This window comes from Aricia agestis, chromosome 6, assembly GCF_905147365.1.
Source record: "Aricia agestis chromosome 6, ilAriAges1.1, whole genome shotgun sequence".
NCBI lineage: Eukaryota > Metazoa > Arthropoda > Insecta > Lepidoptera > Lycaenidae > Aricia > Aricia agestis.
Window position 1 is genome coordinate 244,004 of NC_056411.1, and position 19,636 is coordinate 263,639.

The window sequence follows — 19,636 nt, forward strand, 5'->3', positions numbered from 1 at the left end:
GCGCGGGGTATGTTTCCAATGAAAATAAAACAGTATTTGTGAACAACCCCGCTGTCTTGTTCGTTATGAAATAAACTTATTCTACCTTATGAGCTACCTACGGTTAACCTACGTTTATACAACTATGTGAGATTTAAAATAAATAATTTGATTGTATTTACATAATTTTATTTACAGAAGTGGAGCTACGTTCGAGAGCGTTTCATTGACATAAACGAAACGTATAAGACATATTATGACCAGTTTAAGAACGACCGTCGTAGCATACTTTTAGTATGCTACGATAGTCGCGCTTAAGCTGGTCACGCTATAGGTGCATAATATTACCATCAGGACAAAAATTAAGTTAATACAATATTATGTGATCAGCGATGTCACAGATTCTGGGCCATAATAATTAATTTGTTTACTTTTTTTCCATAAAAAGCTGCTTGTTATCAAAATAAGCATGTTATGAAACGGCACCATGTTTAATATTTAACTATTTAGATACTTAACGCAAACTATAATATTTATAATATAAGTAGGTACCTAATTATTTTTGGAATGAATAAAGAATGTAAAAATTAATAATTACTAAGTTAGATTAAACTTGCAATGGAATGTGTTGTCGTATACTTTATCACTGGACACTGTCGACATTATTGCAATAATTAAATTAAATTTGCACAGAATCACTTAAAAGCAGTCGTCGCACTCAGTAGCAGGAATTCAGGGGCGTATTCAGTTACAAGGCGGCAAGGGGCGCGAGGGCAGGGGGCACTAGACCATCTGCAGGCCCTTACTGATGCTCTCGACGTGCTCCTTCGCCTTCATACGTAGGGCGGCGATGGAGGAGGAGCGCGGGTCGGGGGGCGCGGGAGGCGCAGGGGGCGCCGGCGCGGGGGGCGTCAGGTAGCTCGGGTAGCCTGACGGCGGGTGGCTGAGGAAACCTGCAAGTGCCAAAATGGCTAAAATTAATAACATGTATTCGGCAATGAACATCGTTTTTTATCAATGGCTTACTTTACAGGTGTGCTCTATGTAGTAACTAGTACGATAACATAAGTTAAGACATCCAAGAACAATAAGTTTGATGGATCTTTTGAGAATGAAAAAGTGTAAGTGACGATATTAGTAAAAATAGGCTAAAACGGTATTTTGCTAAGATTTTGGAGTCAAAGAAGTATTTAATAGACAAAGAAGTTGAAATACCCATAAAGCACGTACCGGGCAGCGCGGTGAGCAGCGGCGGCGCTAGCCAGGGGTCGACGGGCAGGCCCAGGCCGGCGAGGCGCGGGGGCGCACACCCGTACTCCGACAGCCCCAGCCGCGCCGCCTCCATCTTCTCCTGGCGCCGCCACTTGGCGCGACGGTTCTGGAACCACACCTGGAAATAACAGAATATAATCGTTAGATATCATAAATTGGGTGCGTAAATTATAGTACTGTTTTATTTGTAATAAAAATTCGGACTAAAGCTTTTTATTTCACACTACGCGGTAAGCAATTATTTTTGCTAAATAATAATAGTTTTTGGCCGTCTACTGAATCATAGCTCATACTATTGGTATATTAATAACTAAAGGAATCACTCGGCAGGTATAAGGGTGAGCACCCTACACGAGAAATCTTTAATTTTTACCCATAGAATTTCAGCGCCAGTCAGCGCTCGGTAAACTTTTGACACGAGCGACCATCATAAATTTTAAACATTTAACGACTTTACAAAGACAATCAATCAGTGGGACGAGCTCGTTAGAGCTACTATGTAGTTCGGCCTCGAACCCCACACTTTCCCCGCACGTCGTAAACTTCTACTCGGATTAATAAGGTGAAAGACAGCGATAAAGTTAATTTTGATGCCATTATGTTGAACCGTCGCTCGCACGAAAACGTCGTTCGAGGGTAGCCCGAGACGTACCAGCGTTGTACCGACACCGGGCGAGGGACTCTCGACTCTCCCACCCCATAAATAAAGTTTATTTTGTGTCGCGACAGGACACGAGTGTCGAGTCGCCGTGTGAAACGATACGGTCGCGTGATCGTCCTCATTGCATCGTGGCGTCGACGACCACCGGCCGATGACTCCGATGTCGTCGAATTCTATCGTCATTCGTCCCTATTCGGTTTTTTTTTTTTTTTTTATGCAATAAGGGGGCTAACGAGCAAACGGGTCACCTGATGGAAAGCAACTTCCGTGGCCCATGGACACTCGCAACATCAGAAGAGCTGCAGGTGCGTTGCCGGCCTATTAAGAGGGAATAGGATAATAGGGGAAGGTAGGGATGGAAAGGGAACGGAATAAGGGAGGGAAGGGAAGGGAATAGGGTAGGGGATTGGGCCTCCGGTAAACTCACTCACTCGGCGAAACACAGCGCAAGCGCTGTTTCACGCCGGTTTTCTGTGAGGACGTGGTATTTCTCCGGTCGAGCCGGCCCATTCATGCCGAAGCATGGCTCTCCCACGTCATAATAACGGTATACCGACGGTGTACTAGCAAGTTAAGTTAATATCAGAGTTGTTGTGTTAGAGCAAATGCATCAGCTACCTGCCCGCGAAGGGAGGAAGGGCCACATCTTACACCAGAAACCTGGCTCATTCTAGGATATTCAAAGTTCAAAACTCGGTTTCATACTCAAAGCGAGTGTCGCTGTCGATTATCGAAAAATAAATTATACTAGCCTACTACTACTTTTTGGAGACCAAAATATATTCAGCCACGAAAGTGGTCCGGTCAAAAACGATAACAAACAAATTATAGTCGTAACAGTATAAGCGCATTAAAGGTACAATCAGAATCAATTAGAGCTGTGACGAGCGCTCGTTAGAACAGCAGAAACGATATAAAAGCAATTCGGAAATCTAATTATAACATAACAGGGCCCCGGCGAGCTGTTTTGGTAATTAATTATTGTAGCAGCGGTAGCGGTGGTCGGCGGTAGCACGCGACGGTTACCATCGAGTCTAAAAATATTTTGACTTATGAGTTGTAACTTGTACACACATAAATATTATTTTAGCTTTATCTTGAGTAGACCTAAACTGAGTACTGTAGGCAATACGCATTTTATTAGTGTACGCTATATTAATTTATGCGATACGTACAATGTTGATCTCCCAAACTGCCAATTTCATGTACCTAGGCCCCTAACTCAAGAGTCCAGACACAATCTAATCAACTTAATCTTATTTTAAGACGAGCGGCAGCATCGCCGACAACACGCAGCAGATACTTCGACAAACTATATTTTAAACATATTTTTAATATTTTTTGTAGCTTATTTCGATTCTACATAATATTTTGCAAACAAATTTTTTCGACGACTTTCAGTGCTTTATTGTCGATTGTCGTATTATAAAAACACTTGTAAAGAATGTTAGTCGCTATAAGTTTCAAAGTATTTAGTATGCAATAACCGTAATTTATAGCTACAAACATGATACACGGCGCGGGGCGAACTGTTTCGTGACACTTCCACTTTTCAGCTTATACAGTATACACCATGCACGGCACGAGACCCCCGCACTGAACAGTCATAGCTATATCAAACATCGAAACACTTCTAGGATTTTATTACAGCGCTTTCACATTATTTGACACCAATATCCGATAAAACTGGAAACTCGTCTACGAGTCGTCTTTGACACAAGTGCGTTTAAGTTTTCAAGAAAATGTCGCACCTGTAAGCTATAAGTTATAACAATTATTATTAAGTACTTAGTCTTTATCATCAGTAACTTACGACTTTCAATATCGTAAATTCCTTTGTGTAAAAATTCTGCAACTCATTACAAAATTGTACCATACATGGGACGTGGACATATACGTGGGAGAGCCATGCTTCGGCACGAATGGGCCGGCTCGACCGGAGAAATACCACGTTCTCACAGAAAACCGGCGTGAAACAGCGCTTGCGCTGTGTTTCGCCGAGTGAGTGAGTTTACCGGAGGCCCAATCCCCTACCCTATTCCCTTTCCTACCCTCCCCTATTCCCTTCCCTTCCCATCCCTACCCTCCCCTATTACCCTATTCCCTCTTCAAAGGCCGGCAACGCACCTGCAGCTCTTCTGATGCTGCGAGTGTCCATGGGCGACGGAAGTTGCTTTCCATCAGGTGACCCGTTTGCTCGTTTGCCCCCTTATTTCATAAAAAAAAAAAAAAAAAAAAACAACAAGCTCATAACAGTTTATGATCGCCACCCTCAATTTGTTTACGGCTCGCTCGAAAGAAAAACGAAACGAAACGAGTCGGTAATGTGATTAGCGAGCATAATGAGGGCGTAATGAAACATGGCAACATGTTCGGAGTCAATTTGTCAGTCGATTACCGCCAAAACAGCTCCAGCCGTAACTCGATAACCCGCTGCCCCGCGAGTTCCACATTCAAATCTGACATCTGTCACATTTCGGCGCGGCGCGGTGACGTTTTTTTGTTTTTTCGCGAGTGACAGTTGGCGCGGGCGGCGCGCCGGGCGGCCTCTTGTTTTTGTTGCGTTTTATTGAATCATACAAAATTGAGTTGTGACATTTTGTGTCCAAATTGTTTTTTGTTTTGTTAATCGATAGTCGATTGAAACGATTGTGTATCGCTACTGGAAATGCAATCACCGGCCTAACTATTAAAACATTTAGGTACATGACTGTTTAAAATCAACATGCTACGCCAAAACGTTCACTTCCATTTGTATAAATTATAAGTTGATTAAAGAACGATCAAAACCTAATTATTATTTAGCAGAACGCCAAAAGGCAAGAGGTGTTTGGGGCTAATTTGATATCGTTTAAATAATGAAGGGCAAGTAAACAGTGAAATTAGCCGGCGGTCGTGGAGGCAACCACTAGTCGGTCCCGCGGGCACGCCACATTATGACAGTGTCGCCAGCAATTACGGCCCGCACGACAATCCGTGAATTTTTAATTGAATGTTACGAGTTTTAGTAGTAGTAGACATAAAAGTGTCCTAAGTCAAATTTTGTCGTATTATTTTACCTTGAGCTTGTTTACCATTGTTTACAGAACTAGTTCGAACAGAACTCATAGAGTTTTATATCATCTCTGATATTTTAGACTTTTTAGAGGAACTCGTTTTGGTTACGCCATTCTAATTTCTATTCATTTGATGCTGGTTGGTCCAATAACATTAATCATGCGTGCGCTTGCCGACTGCTCAGTCCGTATAATATAGGCCTGGCTCGATTGTAATGTCTCCATAATATCTCTCGTTCATAACCTCTGTATCGTCGCCTGGCTTAGGCCTATCACAGCTATCGCGGCGGTGTCGGATGCCCGCGCGGCGCTCATTTCCGCGGCACACCTGGCGCCGCTTCGGCTGCGGAAGTGTCGCTGTCTGCACCCCCTCGCCCCTTCTCCCGTGCCCCCGTGCTCCCGCGCCTCGCGTGACACTGCCGGTTCCGATTCGATGACGAAAGACATCACACTCTGTCGTGAATCGTGAGAGGTATCCGGAGCGGCGGCAATGGGACGAGTTGTTGCTTGCATCGTTTCTTAGGAACTTCTGAGGGTAAAGGTAGGTAGTAGGGTCTTCTAGATTGCGGGTTCATCAGTGTTCCGCCGTGACTAGAGCGCGAGCGTTGTCGTTAATGTTTTCTGGAAACTTTAAAGTTTCAACACAGGTTATAGTATAGTAGTAGGTAGTAAGCGAATAGGGACTACTATGACTGACCAATGAGACACAACCACAAAACAACAAACGCCCGTTTCGTATAGGAATATCGACGAGCCTTTTTGCAGCAAAACCGATCTCACGGCGCGCGGCGGCGCTCCTCACAAACTTTGACAGCGAATATTTAATTGGAATGAAAGGACAAAACGAGCGAACTCAATTTGCGGCGTCGGCCGTCATCTCCCGGCCTGTGACGTCACCGCCCGTCACAACAGAAACGGGACTAGGAAAAAAACGACCCGAACTTTATCAAGGAAAAATTGATCGAACCGTTCGGCAGGTGAGCGCCAAAGACTCGATCGGAATTAATAATTTAACAATCTAAATTGCGGAACTAAAAATCCAGTTAATGAAATTGTTTGCAGCTCGTGGTCCGCATGCAGCGGGAAAGTTTCGGCGACAAAAAGTCCAACACGGCTTAATGGAGTTCGGCCGCGCTGCTCACATTTGAATTAACTTTTTTCATTACAACAATGTTGTTGCTGACGATTAATGCGAAGACCCGGACCACAGAGTGTTCCGTGTTCCGCGTCTATTTGCTTTTTCTCGCACTCCGCATTTGCTTTTATTTGCGCGGCTTTTACATTGCACTTTGTTATTTTGGTGATTAATTCAAAAGTTAAGGACTACCAAATCGAAGACAATCGGTTGGTGTCGTGACTCGCGAGTAGGTGTAGTATGGAGGTGAGTGTCGGAGCGCGGTGTTTGTGTAGTGCCGATCGATCGGCGATACTGTATTTACTTTACAAACGAATTCACTTTTGCCAACCTCTCCCTCTAGCGCCCAACACAAACGATGACTTCTTTCCAAGAAACCGAGCGAGGCGGACTCGGCGGGCGCCTCGGGTGCGAGCGGGACCGAGCACCGCGCCATCTTAGATGCAGCCTCCGGACCGAAAAGTTAGCCAATAACTCGTTCGGCGCGACGCCGAGCGGGCCGGGGGCGCGCGAGTGTGGGCCCTATCGTATGGGGCGCAGGGGCGAGGGTCCCGTGCGCCGAGTTAATCGCGTTCGTTAGGGCCGTCTTAAGGGCCCTCCCTTCGGCGTGCGTCTGAAGGCAGTCATTAGAGCTGGCCTGCTGCTGTCACCGCTGTGCGGGGCCTTATAATTTGATATGCCGATGACATTTTCGGCGCCGACCTTTCATTTGGGTAATTTTGACGTTTCTATAATAGGAAGTCGGTAAGATCAAAGAACAATACATAATTACACTGAGGTAGTAAGTACTACGTACTAGAGCAGCTATTGCGAACAAAAAACATGTCTCACTTGAGGCATGAGCGGGGAGGGAGGCGGGGCGGTGATTGCTATAGATCAGTACCGCAGAAGTGACACAGTTTAGTGCCTACACTCGAATGAATGCAGACTCCATTTCAGTAAGTGGATAAAATAAAAATAAAAATTCACTTTTTTATAAAATTTATAATTAATATGGATCTAAAGTCCTCTATAGCTAATTACCTTATTTAAATTACTTATATATTTTCAAATATATACCATAATAAAATTATTATAATGTACGCATGTATAATGTACGTAATATTTTAAATACATATTACCAAAATACAAACTCGTCTACGTGAGTAAGTACTTCATTCATCGTCGTCTTATCATAGATCTGTATTCTGCCTACATTACACCCTGCATCTACTACTCTATGCCATTGCAAAATGGTCTTCGCCTAGTAATTGAATGTTCGTATTTTAATTGAAAATAATTAAATAAGAATGCTAATACCGATGAAATGTTATTCCGTTGCATTTGGAAGTGTTACTGGAATCATTTTTGCAGTATCTTAACCCACAACTAGGCATTTTTGCGACTTTTTTTGGTTTCGTTTTTGATTGTGGTACGTCTGGCACGCAGAAGAGCTCGCGGACGACTAAGTGCACTGCTGCTATATAGATTACGTTGAATGTGTCTAGTACGTAGTACATACTATGTCAGTGCATAATTATTATTTTGTCAAAAAACGCTATGTGTCGGTTTCAACTTTTAACAGCTAGAATTACAATACAATAGAAAAACACTTTATTGCACACCAAAAAACACAAATTGAAACAATTTTACATAAAACAACATATTCTAGATGATGCACAAAAGGCGAAATTAATATTGCTAACAAGCAATCTTTCAGTCAACCTTTTGTTTATCGGATTGTGTATAAGAGATTGAAAACATCGTGTAGGTGTACAAACCTGATTAACAGAGAAAAGATTACCTTATCAACAATTAAGTTAAAAAAAAAAAAAAAAAGTAATAATGTAGAAGAAGCTTTATGTCTTATTTAAGAATATTTAAGAATTACCCTACTGTTATCAGAGTTATATTGTAATACTAGCTGATCCAGTGACCAGTACCTAAACGCTGTTCTACCATATTATTATTATTTCAGACATGGTGAATGGTGATCACAATTTCTTGTATAACCTCCAACTATCAGACAAACTTCCATAGCGCCATTCAAGTTTATGTGCTCTTTGGTCCGCCACAACGTTATTTCGGCTAAAAAATAGAATTACTTACCTATTCTCAGACCCGCAGGATAACCGATAAGTAACGAAATAGCAATTTCTTAAAAAATTGCGGATTTTTTTTATTAGGCTAGCTGATTCAGAAAAAGTTTGACTGTATTTAAATCTGCTTTGGACACTTTTACACAACTTAAAGTCGAAAACGTTGTTTATGACTTGTCAATCTCATACAAGTTGATGGGCGCTATAATTAGGGCGCAACGCTTTTTTGTGTTAGGTGATTAGGTCAAGTCGTTCAAAAATTGACATTGGCCTATTCTCAGATCTACAGTATTAAGAACACAAAATTTCAACACAATCTGTGCAGCCGTTTGTTTTAGAAAAGTTTAGCAACAAAAAATCGGCTAAGTGCGAGTTGGACTTACCGCTTGCACACCAAGGTAAGGAAAACATAGGCAAAAATGTGTGTTTTTGTATGGGAGCCCCCCTTAATTATTTAATTTTTATTATTATAAAGTATAAATACAAATAAGTATTTTGTGAACATTCCAGGTTCCTACCAGTTGCCATCATTGACATTAAGCAAAAAATGGCAAACAAATCACGTTTGTTGCATACAACAAACGTGATTTTTTTGCCATTTTCATCTCCCATAGGAGATCCTTAAATAATAATAATAATAATATAATAATAATATCTATGGACACTTCACACCACGTCAGTCTGGCCCCGTGCTAAGTACCTAAAGGACTTGTGTTACAGGTACCAGACAACGGAAATATATTTAATACTTTTATACTATACATATATTTAAGATTTTTATTATATCATACACATATTTAATATATACATCCAGACCCGGGAACATTGAAAAACTTTTTGTTCCGTCAGCAGGATTCGAACCCGCGACCCCCGGCTTGAGCTACCAACTCACCACTGAGCCACAGAGGTCGTCAAATTTGCTGTTATAGCGGCAACAGAAATACATAATAATCTGTGAAAATTTCGGCTCTCTAGCTATTACCGTTATCGAATTAAATCCTGGAGACTGACAGACGGACAGACAGCCATCGAAGTCTTATAATAGGGTCCCGTTTTTACCATTTGTGTACTGAACCCTAAAAACAGCGACACGAAAATTTTCCTAATACATATTAATTATTACACTTTTATATTTTTTCTGCAATATTTAGTTTACTTGTTTGTTACCTATGTATGATGTAACATAATATTTTTATTGTAATAATATTAATCAACAATAATTATAAATTATTATGTGACAATTCGTTTGATAAATCATTATAACAAAAATGTATGTCGCAAGTTCATACTATTCAGGTAGAAAGGAAGAAAATGAGACAAGAAGCTGCTCGTCCATGGAGGAATATGAAAAAAAATTAAGATTATGAAACAGTGTTCACAAAATCACAACATTATGGAGAGCCAACGTCGTCGTCGAAAGACTGTAGAAGAATATGTATTTAGTAATTTGATGTGAGTAATTCTGCTTTTTTGGTATTTTAAATAAATAGCACTGAAAATGTAAAGTGAAATAAAGAAAAATTAATAAGTGAAAATAAAGTGAGGACCGAGCAGTCTGCGGTGCGTCTAGTGCGCCTGCGCCGCGCGCCAGTCGGCAGTCGGCACAAAACACTCGCATCAAAAGTGCGCCCAAAGACATCAATCACTCAAACTGAGTTAATCCACAACTAAATTAACTCTCGACAAACGGCCGCCCCCAGCCGATCTCCCCACCTGAACACACAATAATACACTCTGTTACCACTGCGTAGAGTTACAATTCGAACGTACCATCCTCGCCTGTGCTGCGCTATTCGCTACCGTGTTACCGGGCGGGGAGGTCTAATTTCCCTCGACCGCGTCTCCCGGCCCTCTCTCCTCACATCATTTAACGAGATTACAGCGTAAAAGGTCCCAACTTCTGCCCGTTGTGCGGCGAAACACAATCAATTGCCTGCAAATAAGGGCTAAAACCCCGCGCAACCCCGCTCAACCCCGCACGACCGCGCGCAACCCCGCACGACCCCGCACAACTACGCACGATGCGGCGTGCGGTCGCTCGCCAAATGTATTTACGCTCCATCAATTACGAGTAGGTGATCTGATATAAACTGTAACGTTTATGAATACAAAACAAACAGATCATTAAAGATGAATTTACAACTCCCCTGCATTGTACAATTAAAATTACCATGTGTGTGTCTATGTTACTTCACTTGTTAATAATAATATTAGCTTTTTTATGAAATAAGGGGGCAAACTAGCAAACGGGTCACCTGATGGAAAGCAACTTCCGTCGCCCATGGACACTCGCAGAATCAGAAGAGCTGCAGGTGCGTCGCCGGCCTTTTAAGCTCTCAAACTCTCAAAGCATACTATAAACTATTTAGTAGGCGAAGTCATATAATTTGAAAGTTCTCAGTTTTAAAGAAGGAGCCTCCAAGAAGAAAGAAGGAGAAAATCGCGATTAAACCTACCAGTATACATACTCTTTCAAGTATATATACTCTTTCAAGTATTTTCGAGAAACCTATGAAAATTTAAATTATGTTTTTGAATTATTATTAGAAAGTCTTATTCATATTGGACAATAATTGACATCATTATTGCAAAGCTGTCTATAGCATGTTCATTGTTCAATCGACGTCGAACATGGACAAACATAGACGAATATAAGAGTCTCCACACGCTCGTACTGATTGACAAGTGACAGCGTGGAATCGAATAATTCGTAAAAATAGAATAATTTTATAACAATCGAAAACATGCTCCGCAAAAACATTCAATACAAAACAAAAAAGAAATCAGTTGTATTGTATGAAAACAGTGAAATAATTAAAAGTGTATGAAGACATGAAAGGCCCCCGTTAAACGGCAATATCTGAACAAATTCAATAAGTGCGCGGGCAAACACGCGGGTATTGCACAACGGGGCCCCGGGCGGGGCACAGGGGCCCGGGGGTAGGGCTGCCAACAGTAACAAAAATACAGTCAAAATATAACCTAGTGTCTTGTACTCTACAGGCCTATAACACATTACACCAAATTTAAGTATTAAGTTAGAGTATCTTAGGCAAACGTTTCTGAAAAATATTCTGAACAGATTAGAATTAGCCGTTGATCTACGAGAGTATGAGTAACCTAATTTGCTAGAAGTCGTAAATTTTTCAGAACCGTTAAATTTCTTTATGTAGTGCAAATAGAATTAAAAATGATAAATCAGAAGATTTGTTTTTTATGAGCCCCAAATATTAACATGACACCAAGAGTGACACAATGATTGTAACAATGTCGTCAGTAGGCAGCCCTAGTCGGGGGCACAATATCGTTGTTTGCGCGGGCGTAATAACACAACTATTGGGCACGCGGCGCGCGGGGCGGTGCGGGGGCGCGCGGGGCCGCTGGGGGAGTATGGTAATCGTTGCCCAACAGACTTGAGGATCTTTTGTTTGCTCGTGACTTTCATTAGCACTGTAATTGAATCGAATCGATATTAGAGCTGTCGGCTTAGCGGGATCGGTTGCCAACTTCGTGATCGCAACTTGACTATGAAAATTTTTACAACACCTACAAAAACGTAAGAAGATAAAAATGTTATTTCGACAGTTATAACGTGAACCGAAAGCTGTATGTTTTAATTAAAATGTGTGTGGCAAATAATGTCGATAGCAAGCCTAGTGTAATCTAATTGAACTTGCTATGTAGCAGTTTGTCTGTACGTCATTATACCTAACATATTTTTTACTCAGTGCTGAGGACTCAGAGACGACACGAAGGATTATGGAGTGAGATCAAAAATGGCCTCTTTGAATGTTTCGTATTGATTGATATAAATAATAATTATAAAACATGAATTTTTAGCTGTCAGCTTTTTCGTATTCTATACGAACTGCTTTAAGCAGTACTAAAAAAATCGTATGAATTGTTAGAAGCAGTCATGGAGCAAACTCTTTCAAAACTAAAACTTTATCGATTTACTCAATGTTAGCTCCAATTTTAGACCTGCAGGTCACCGCGAGCTAGACGTAGTTGCACCGCCGCCGTGCCGCACCGCCGTGTCGCCGCGGGCTACGGAGGGTCCGCGGGTAATAGCTGGGTAATAGCGTGTAATACATCTGAGATGACAAATATCGTTTCGCTTTCATCTTATACAATTGGAACTAGAATTGCATTATGTATATACTATTGTGGTTAAATATAATACTGTATACTGTTTATAATTATTATTAAACGTTACGTAATTTACTATGTATTACTTTTTAGGGTTCCGTAGTTTATTTAATGCTACCTGTGTCTCATGCCTTATTGATTGTGAGTTGTGATGTCAAAGAAAACAATGTGCAATGCCCGCTTTGGTTCATTATATACTGTCACATCTTTTCAACAATATTAAAATGTCGTAAAGGTAAGGAAACCGGAAATATCTTGGTGGATTGAAGTTTATTTAGAAAATAGATAATTTGAATTTGCTAATATAATAAACATTGTGTTGTAGAGTAGTTTTTTTTTTCTACAGATTTTTGTGAAAACTAGCATACAATAACGGAGGGCTTGAGGCCGCCGCGCCGTCGTCATAGACGGTACGGTGCGGTGCGGTGCGGTGCGGTGCGGCGCGGTGCGGCGGCGGCGAACGCAATCAAATAAACTGTTCGGCGAATTAATTAACGCGCCGCAAACACCCCGCGCACCCCGCACACCCTGCGTACCCCGCACACCGCTCGAGAGTGAGACAGCTGATAGAAGATTATTGTTTTCGTTCTGAACCTTCGGCATAAAACATACACATACGTCGATAAAATTACGCTTTTTTTGATATGTTTCTTTATCAGCAAAAATATTATATATTTTCATTTATGCAGTGTGGCTTTATTTTCATTACTATCATTATTGTTGAAGCTTTAAATAGTTTGTAAGCAATATAGAAGGTCAATTAAAATTTACTGAATAGGCTTCTTCTGTGGACTTAAGCTCAACACAGAATATTCGAAGTTATGAAATCCGGTTAGAGTTTGTAACGAAAGGGTTCTAGATTTTTTGGTGGTAATTCGTTAAGATAAAAACAAAGACAACGTCCTATGCAAAAAATCTCAGAAACTCAGCATTACTTTTACATGAGTGCTACGGAACTACGCGCTTGCTACGCCGTAGCACTGGCGCTACGGTGCTACGAGATAATTAGTGACATTATTTTAAAGAGCATTAAGATTACGGGGCTAGTTATTTTTTTAGGAATTAACGAAACTGATTAGAGAAAGCCACACAGAATATACTTTTGTTTATAGGATGGCATCCCCACAAAGTATACAAATACAACATTGTTAAAATTACCCTAAACGTTTTCCGTTGTCTGGTGCCAAATTTCACTCTCATGGGTAATTAATATCGAATGTGCGCGTAAACCTACACTCGTTGTAATGAAATGTCGCAACGTCGGAGAGAAGTCGCGGATCGTCATTGTGCGCGCGTGGCGGCCACGCGGGGGACACGCGGCCCGACGTCGGGCGACGGTGGGCCACGCGCCCAGCAGTAATTGGCCACATCGGCCGCAGCGCGATCCGCCACTGGACCGGGTCGCCCCCGCCGCCCCCGCGCCGGCCCCAATAATAGTCGGGTCTGGGTCGGAGTGCCCGCTCATTACCGACAAACGCAGTCGCGGGTAATAAGTAGTAATACATCATGTAACATGATTATTTACTACATCAAAAAGCCGCCACGTGATTACTAACATTATCAATATTATGTTACTATAGGACCCCATCTTGGGCGGGTCTGCACCGCACCAGCCAGACGTCCGCGGCTGGTAGAGACTAGAGTCACTGTCGGTAGTATCGTTTTTGTGGCTCCGCCAACAGGTCCCGAGGATTACCGCGAGGTTTACGTGCAGTGTTCCTGGTGCTCAAACAACTCTTAGGGTTCTCACATAACCTGCTAGCTCCTGCCTAAAGCTGCCATAGATACACAAAAAATCCTCAAAAAGGTACCCTATTTTGCCCTACCATCCCTCATTTACATAGACCAAGTAAAAATGTAATAGGCACTTCATAAAAAGAATCTGTTGGTGGCTTTTACAAATTTGTTTTTAATTTTTATTTAATCTATAATTTCTTAGCGATAAAAAAATAGATAACCCGAGTATTAGGTTGGGCAAAAAGTTTCTTCGCATTTTATATAAAAATTCAAAAGGTTTTTGTTTTTATAAAGTTTATTTAGAATTGACTTAAGTATGTAGGTGCCATTTTATTCGACAACTTTTTTTCATCTTGTTGGTAGGGACATGATCCCATTGCTATAAAAATTTTGGGGCTTCTGATGAAAACAATAAGTGGTTTTGGCAGTCTTCTTGTGATGTTAACCTGACACCGCCTAAGGAATTCTGCAGCGACCGAAACAGGTGGAAATCTGAAGGTGCAAGGTCAGGACTATACGGCGGATGCATTAAAACCTCCCATCCAAACTGTAATGTAACTTTAGCTACTCAGCAAAAATACTCCGGTAATTTTTGCATGCATTTGCATTTGCTCCGGTAATTTATCATCAGTTATCAGCTTCGTCAAAAATGGTTCGGTTTCATTACGTCGTAATAAAGAATCACAAATGAGTACATAGTTCATTAGGTTTCTTTCAGTGAGCTCATGAGGCACCCAAATATCGAGCTTTTTTGTATACCCAGCTTTTTTCAAATGCGCTAAAACCATTTTGTGGTCAATCTCCAGATATCGTAACTACTAATATGCCGATCTTGCTCCACTTTTTCAAAAATGGCATCAGTTTTATCCGTAGCAGGGCGACCAGAGTGACGTGCATATTTGATATCAAAATTTCCGGATTGAAAACGTATAAACCAAATTTGCGCTACTCTCACAGATACTGCATTAAGTCCATAAACATCACAAATTATTTTCGCGGCTTGTGTTGCATTTTTACTTTTGTATCGAATTTCTTCATTAGAATCACTCATTTTAACAATAAGAAAAACAAATGAAAATCTCACATTCACCTAATTTGAATTTGGAATTGTCTTCTGGAAAATTAATACTTTTTAATTATACCAAAATCAGCCAGATACAATTGGTATAGCCTAGGTATAGCCCAAGAGATTTTATGACAAGTTCATACATACTATAATGCGAAAAGACTTTTTCCCCAACCTATTATGTTAAAATTCCTCAGCTTAAGTTTTAATCGACTATAAGTAATCGCTTCACTCTTAGCTCGACAATGCCGTTAAACTGCAAGCTCAAGTCGTGAGGTAATGAAGCGTCTCCGCCCCCCTCCCTCCACCCGCACTTCCCCCTAGTAGCCCCTATGACCTACAGACTAGAGTTCATTATCGCGCGCCGAGCTCTAATTGAGCGCTCGCATAATTAATTACGTAATTAAGTAATGATTCGCCCGCGCTAATTGGCGCGCGAGACAGAAGGGGAGGGAGAGGGGAGCCGGGGGGAGGGGGGGGGGACAGAATCAGCGGTAAGAGAGTGGAGAGAGTGCTCCGTTCATCTATTCTTAGCAAAATTTGAACAAATTAGTCGAATAATTTCTTGTTTTGTTTTCGTTTACGTTCAAATAAAATTACATAGGTATAGCTGACTAAGCAGAAAATATAGCTAGTGAGTTGTGAGTAAAAATACATGTGAGGTGAGAGGTTAAGTTTTTGCCTCCTCTGAGAATGTAATTAGCTTTTACGAGATAGTTAAATTAATGGTCTTAAGTTCATTGGACTTTAATTGGCTTATTGGTACTCAGAATTGGACGAGCAAAAACTTTTTTGAAAGGCATTATTAACGATCACACTCGACTACTTTCATTACGGCCGAAAGTACTTTTACACCGAGGATCACAAACGAAGTACCCAACACAAAACGAGGTACTACAATAGTATCTTGCACAATTTCAGCTGAGCTCGCTAATCTGACCGACTTTTTCTGGGAATCGAATTTCAATACTTCGCAGTCGGTAAGCGATAGGACAAGCACACCGGCTACTGAGCAGCCGCCTCCTGTACTCGGAACTGCGTATTATAGTACAGGAGCCGGCGTCATAAAAGCGGCCTTCACAATGCCGAATCCGAGGCTCTCAGAGTGTCGGGTGACACTCGTGTTCCGGCTCCACGATTTTAAACTTAAAAATCTCGAGTATAAGGTCTTAAAATCAAACGAGTCGGTGGCCATATCTTGAAACAGATCTCGTATTATTAAGCTACTTATTCTATTGATTGAAGTTTAATTGTTAGTTGTACAAACATAAGTAATTGCAATATGGGTGCTATTGTATTGTAATAGAGTCGAGTTTCGTATTGTTGATGCTGTTGTTGCACAACCTCGTTGTCCTGCCGTTGTTGTGGGGTGTTACGGATCTGTTTTCAAGACTTTGCGGCTAAACTGTCTGTGCCTCGCCGCCTTATTACGCGGTAATCGTTTCACCAAAACATCATTTCACTTTCTGATTTTCTAAATCTTAAGAAAGGGAAAATAGTTCTGTAAATTTACGGACAGAAAAATAAAATTTACTCTGTTCTCTCTTTTAATCTGCCAAAATAAACATCAACAAATCAGACTAAATGGTATATCCGCCGCCATTGTAACCGTGGGTAAGTGAGCTAAATAAAATATATTTTATTCGTCCTCTATATTTTCTCATGCAAAGGACCGCGTAACGGAAATATGTCTGGCGGGTTCCGGCGCGGTGCGGGGGGATAGAGGGAGGAGGTAGGGGGTAATGCGGTGTGCATTACCCCCCATCTCCTCACCATGATACGCAGGCGTACGCGCAAAATAAAAGCCCTCAATATTAGGGCTAATTTAAGGTCTGAAGGGTTCTGCAATTATTTTTAACAATGATTCAAGGCTTTTAATATTATGATTTTTTAGATAGTAGAAGGCCATCTAGAAACACGCTTGTGAATTACGATACGAACGTTTCTCGATTGTAGAACGACTTAAAAAGGAAATTGATTGAAATAATCCCAAAAACACTCGAGCACTTTCACTCATTGGTGCTTGCACTCCATTCAGGCTGTTGAGCTCATTGAGGCTGAGCATACGGAACCCCGCGAGTGTGGAGCATGTGCGGAACCCGCAACCCATAAGGTCTTCGATTACTGGCATTGTGGAGCTTCCGCCACAGGAAGGAGCCGTCAAATTTTAATCAAATTATGAGCACAATACGTCGCATTGATCCTGGCCTATTAATTTTTTTTATTTGATTAGTATTATGAGCCGCCTTTGTTCGGCTCCGGCTAATGGCCGATTGTGAGTCGTAATGCGCGGTATGAATGAGGAATATGAGAGCGATGTAATTGATAATGAAGTATGAAGTTTAATTATGTCGGTTAAAGAATTGATGTGGGTATTTGTTGAATTAACATCTTATACCAAGGTACGGTAAAGTTAGGTCTTGTGGAATATGCAAATTCGATATTATCTGACGAAGAAAAAGTAATTGAAGAAATTAGTATTATTTATATAATTTACGTATCCATTTATAAAACATTTTTGCAGCTTTGTTTGGTTAGAAACTCGTACATTGTGTAGTTACTCGTTATATTTTTCCGCGGAAGAAATGGTTTAAGTTAAACTTGAAGAGGTAAGAGTATGAAATACAAGTTTATACATTTATATTATTATTTATAAGTATAAAAAAATAAAAATAAAAATTGTTTTATTTCTGAATAAATTTGAATCAAATATTTTCAGAACGTTGAACTACATGTTGCCTACCACCGGTTCGGGAACTAACCCGGCGAGAAGAACTGGCGTAAGAAAATCGCACGGGGCCACTTTTTAGTAAAAAAGTGGAAAATTTGTCTTTAAAAAAAATTACAATGTATATAACTTAATCTATACAATATGAATACAATATGGATTAATATATTACACACTTGTATATCTCTCACATTATAAAGTCAGGGGTCATATTTAAAGGCAGCAGCGCGGCGATAAAGCTTGTTAAGTTGTGAGGGTCACTCCTTGGTGTTTACGAGTATCAGAAGCACACGGTAATAACTTGCTATTAGATATACTTCCGCTCATTTATAGTGTGACAAGATAAAAATATAATATGACAAATTTTTATTTTATTACATCGCTATGTTCGTCTTGGTGTCGCGTAAGTCTCGTGAGAGCGCGGGGCTGGCGATCATTTGATACGGTGAGATCGGGAAATTGTTTTACCGATGCCAAATTGAAGTTCACTCTAGCTTCTATAACAAGGGGGTAGAATTCAAAATTCTATGCCCATAGCTAGTAGCCTGCTACGTGCTCCAAGCTGTTATAAACTTTATCACGAGGTGGTAGAGTTGAGATTCCCTTTTAGCGACTACCACGGGGGTGCCACGCGGATAATAAGAGTTCGTCTTTGATCCGCGTGCCCCGGCCGGCGGTCGCTGTTTGTTTTGTTGCTAGTTTAGCGGCAATCATAATGCTGATATTGATTTAGAGCCGTTTAATGAACTTAATCAAATTCAAATGATGTTGATATCTGGGATTATTCGTTTTTGGGAACATATTAATTGACTGTATGTCAGTTTTTGTAGATTTTTGCATAGATCTAAAAGCTATCATGAGACCATCAGACCTTGTTTAGAAAACATAATATAGAGTATTAGCGATTGAAGGTCGAACTAGACTGCCATACATTCAGCACGCCTTCGCGTGTACTTTTTGCAAGGGATTTTGCAGGAACGCAGATTAACTAGTTTGAATTGTGGTTTCGGTGCATTTAACTAGCGACTTAATGCAATGTAAGAAACTTGCACTAACACCTTCAAAATATTTCCCAAAGTGTCAGAAAATTGGAACGCAAACTCCCCCACTTATTTTGTGTAATGAAATCTCGTAGCCGTGTAAGTACGTGTTAGTTCGGTAACTCCACAACTAACCGAGTTACACGCCGCCCGCCCTGCCCCTGCCCCCACCGCCGCCCGCCCAGACATAGCTCTACCTGATACCTGCTACTAATACTATCTAATGTTATTGAACACGCGAAATTCTCTATACATTTTATTATACAAATCGATTTCGTTTGTCGGGAAAAACTAAGTGAATAATAGCCGATTTGATTTGGTTGAAAAAATACGGCCATTGTTTTGTACTCGGTGTAACTCTCAAAACTTAGGTCTTAAACGTATCTAAAGATATCCTTCAAGTTAGTGCTGATCATACTGAGTGTAATCCTGAAACACGCTATCGAAAATTGTCTGAAACTTGGAGGTCCTGAAAAGAGTTGTCATGGCAACGTGAGATATGACAACTTATCTCACCTAAAATCTATCAAGCATATTATTCTAATTAGAGAATGCAATCCCGCAAGATTATTTCAATCCCGGTATTTGCGGGATCCCACAGGGTGGGCTTAAGCATTGAAAAATGAAGGAAAAACTATTTATTTTTTTTGGAAATGGCTACGTCATAATAAAGGTTAAAAAACTCTTTCAAGCTCCTGAGATTCGACACGAGGTAGCTAGCAGCTGAAAAAGTTT

General features: G+C 40.8%; 1 protein-coding gene across 1 annotated transcript in view; it reads right to left on the reverse strand.

Annotated features, from left to right (window-relative positions):
• Positions 1-762: 762 nt before the first annotated feature.
• LOC121728042 (retinal homeobox protein Rx1-like) overlaps positions 763-19,636 on the reverse strand; it is a 37,327-nt gene continuing 18,453 nt past the window's right edge. The window contains exons 3-4 of the mRNA XM_042116139.1: positions 1,210-1,369; positions 763-932 (exon numbers count right to left, since the gene is read on the reverse strand). Coding sequence (XP_041972073.1) covers positions 763-932; positions 1,210-1,369 — 330 coding nt within the window. The remainder of the gene's footprint in view (positions 933-1,209; positions 1,370-19,636) is intronic.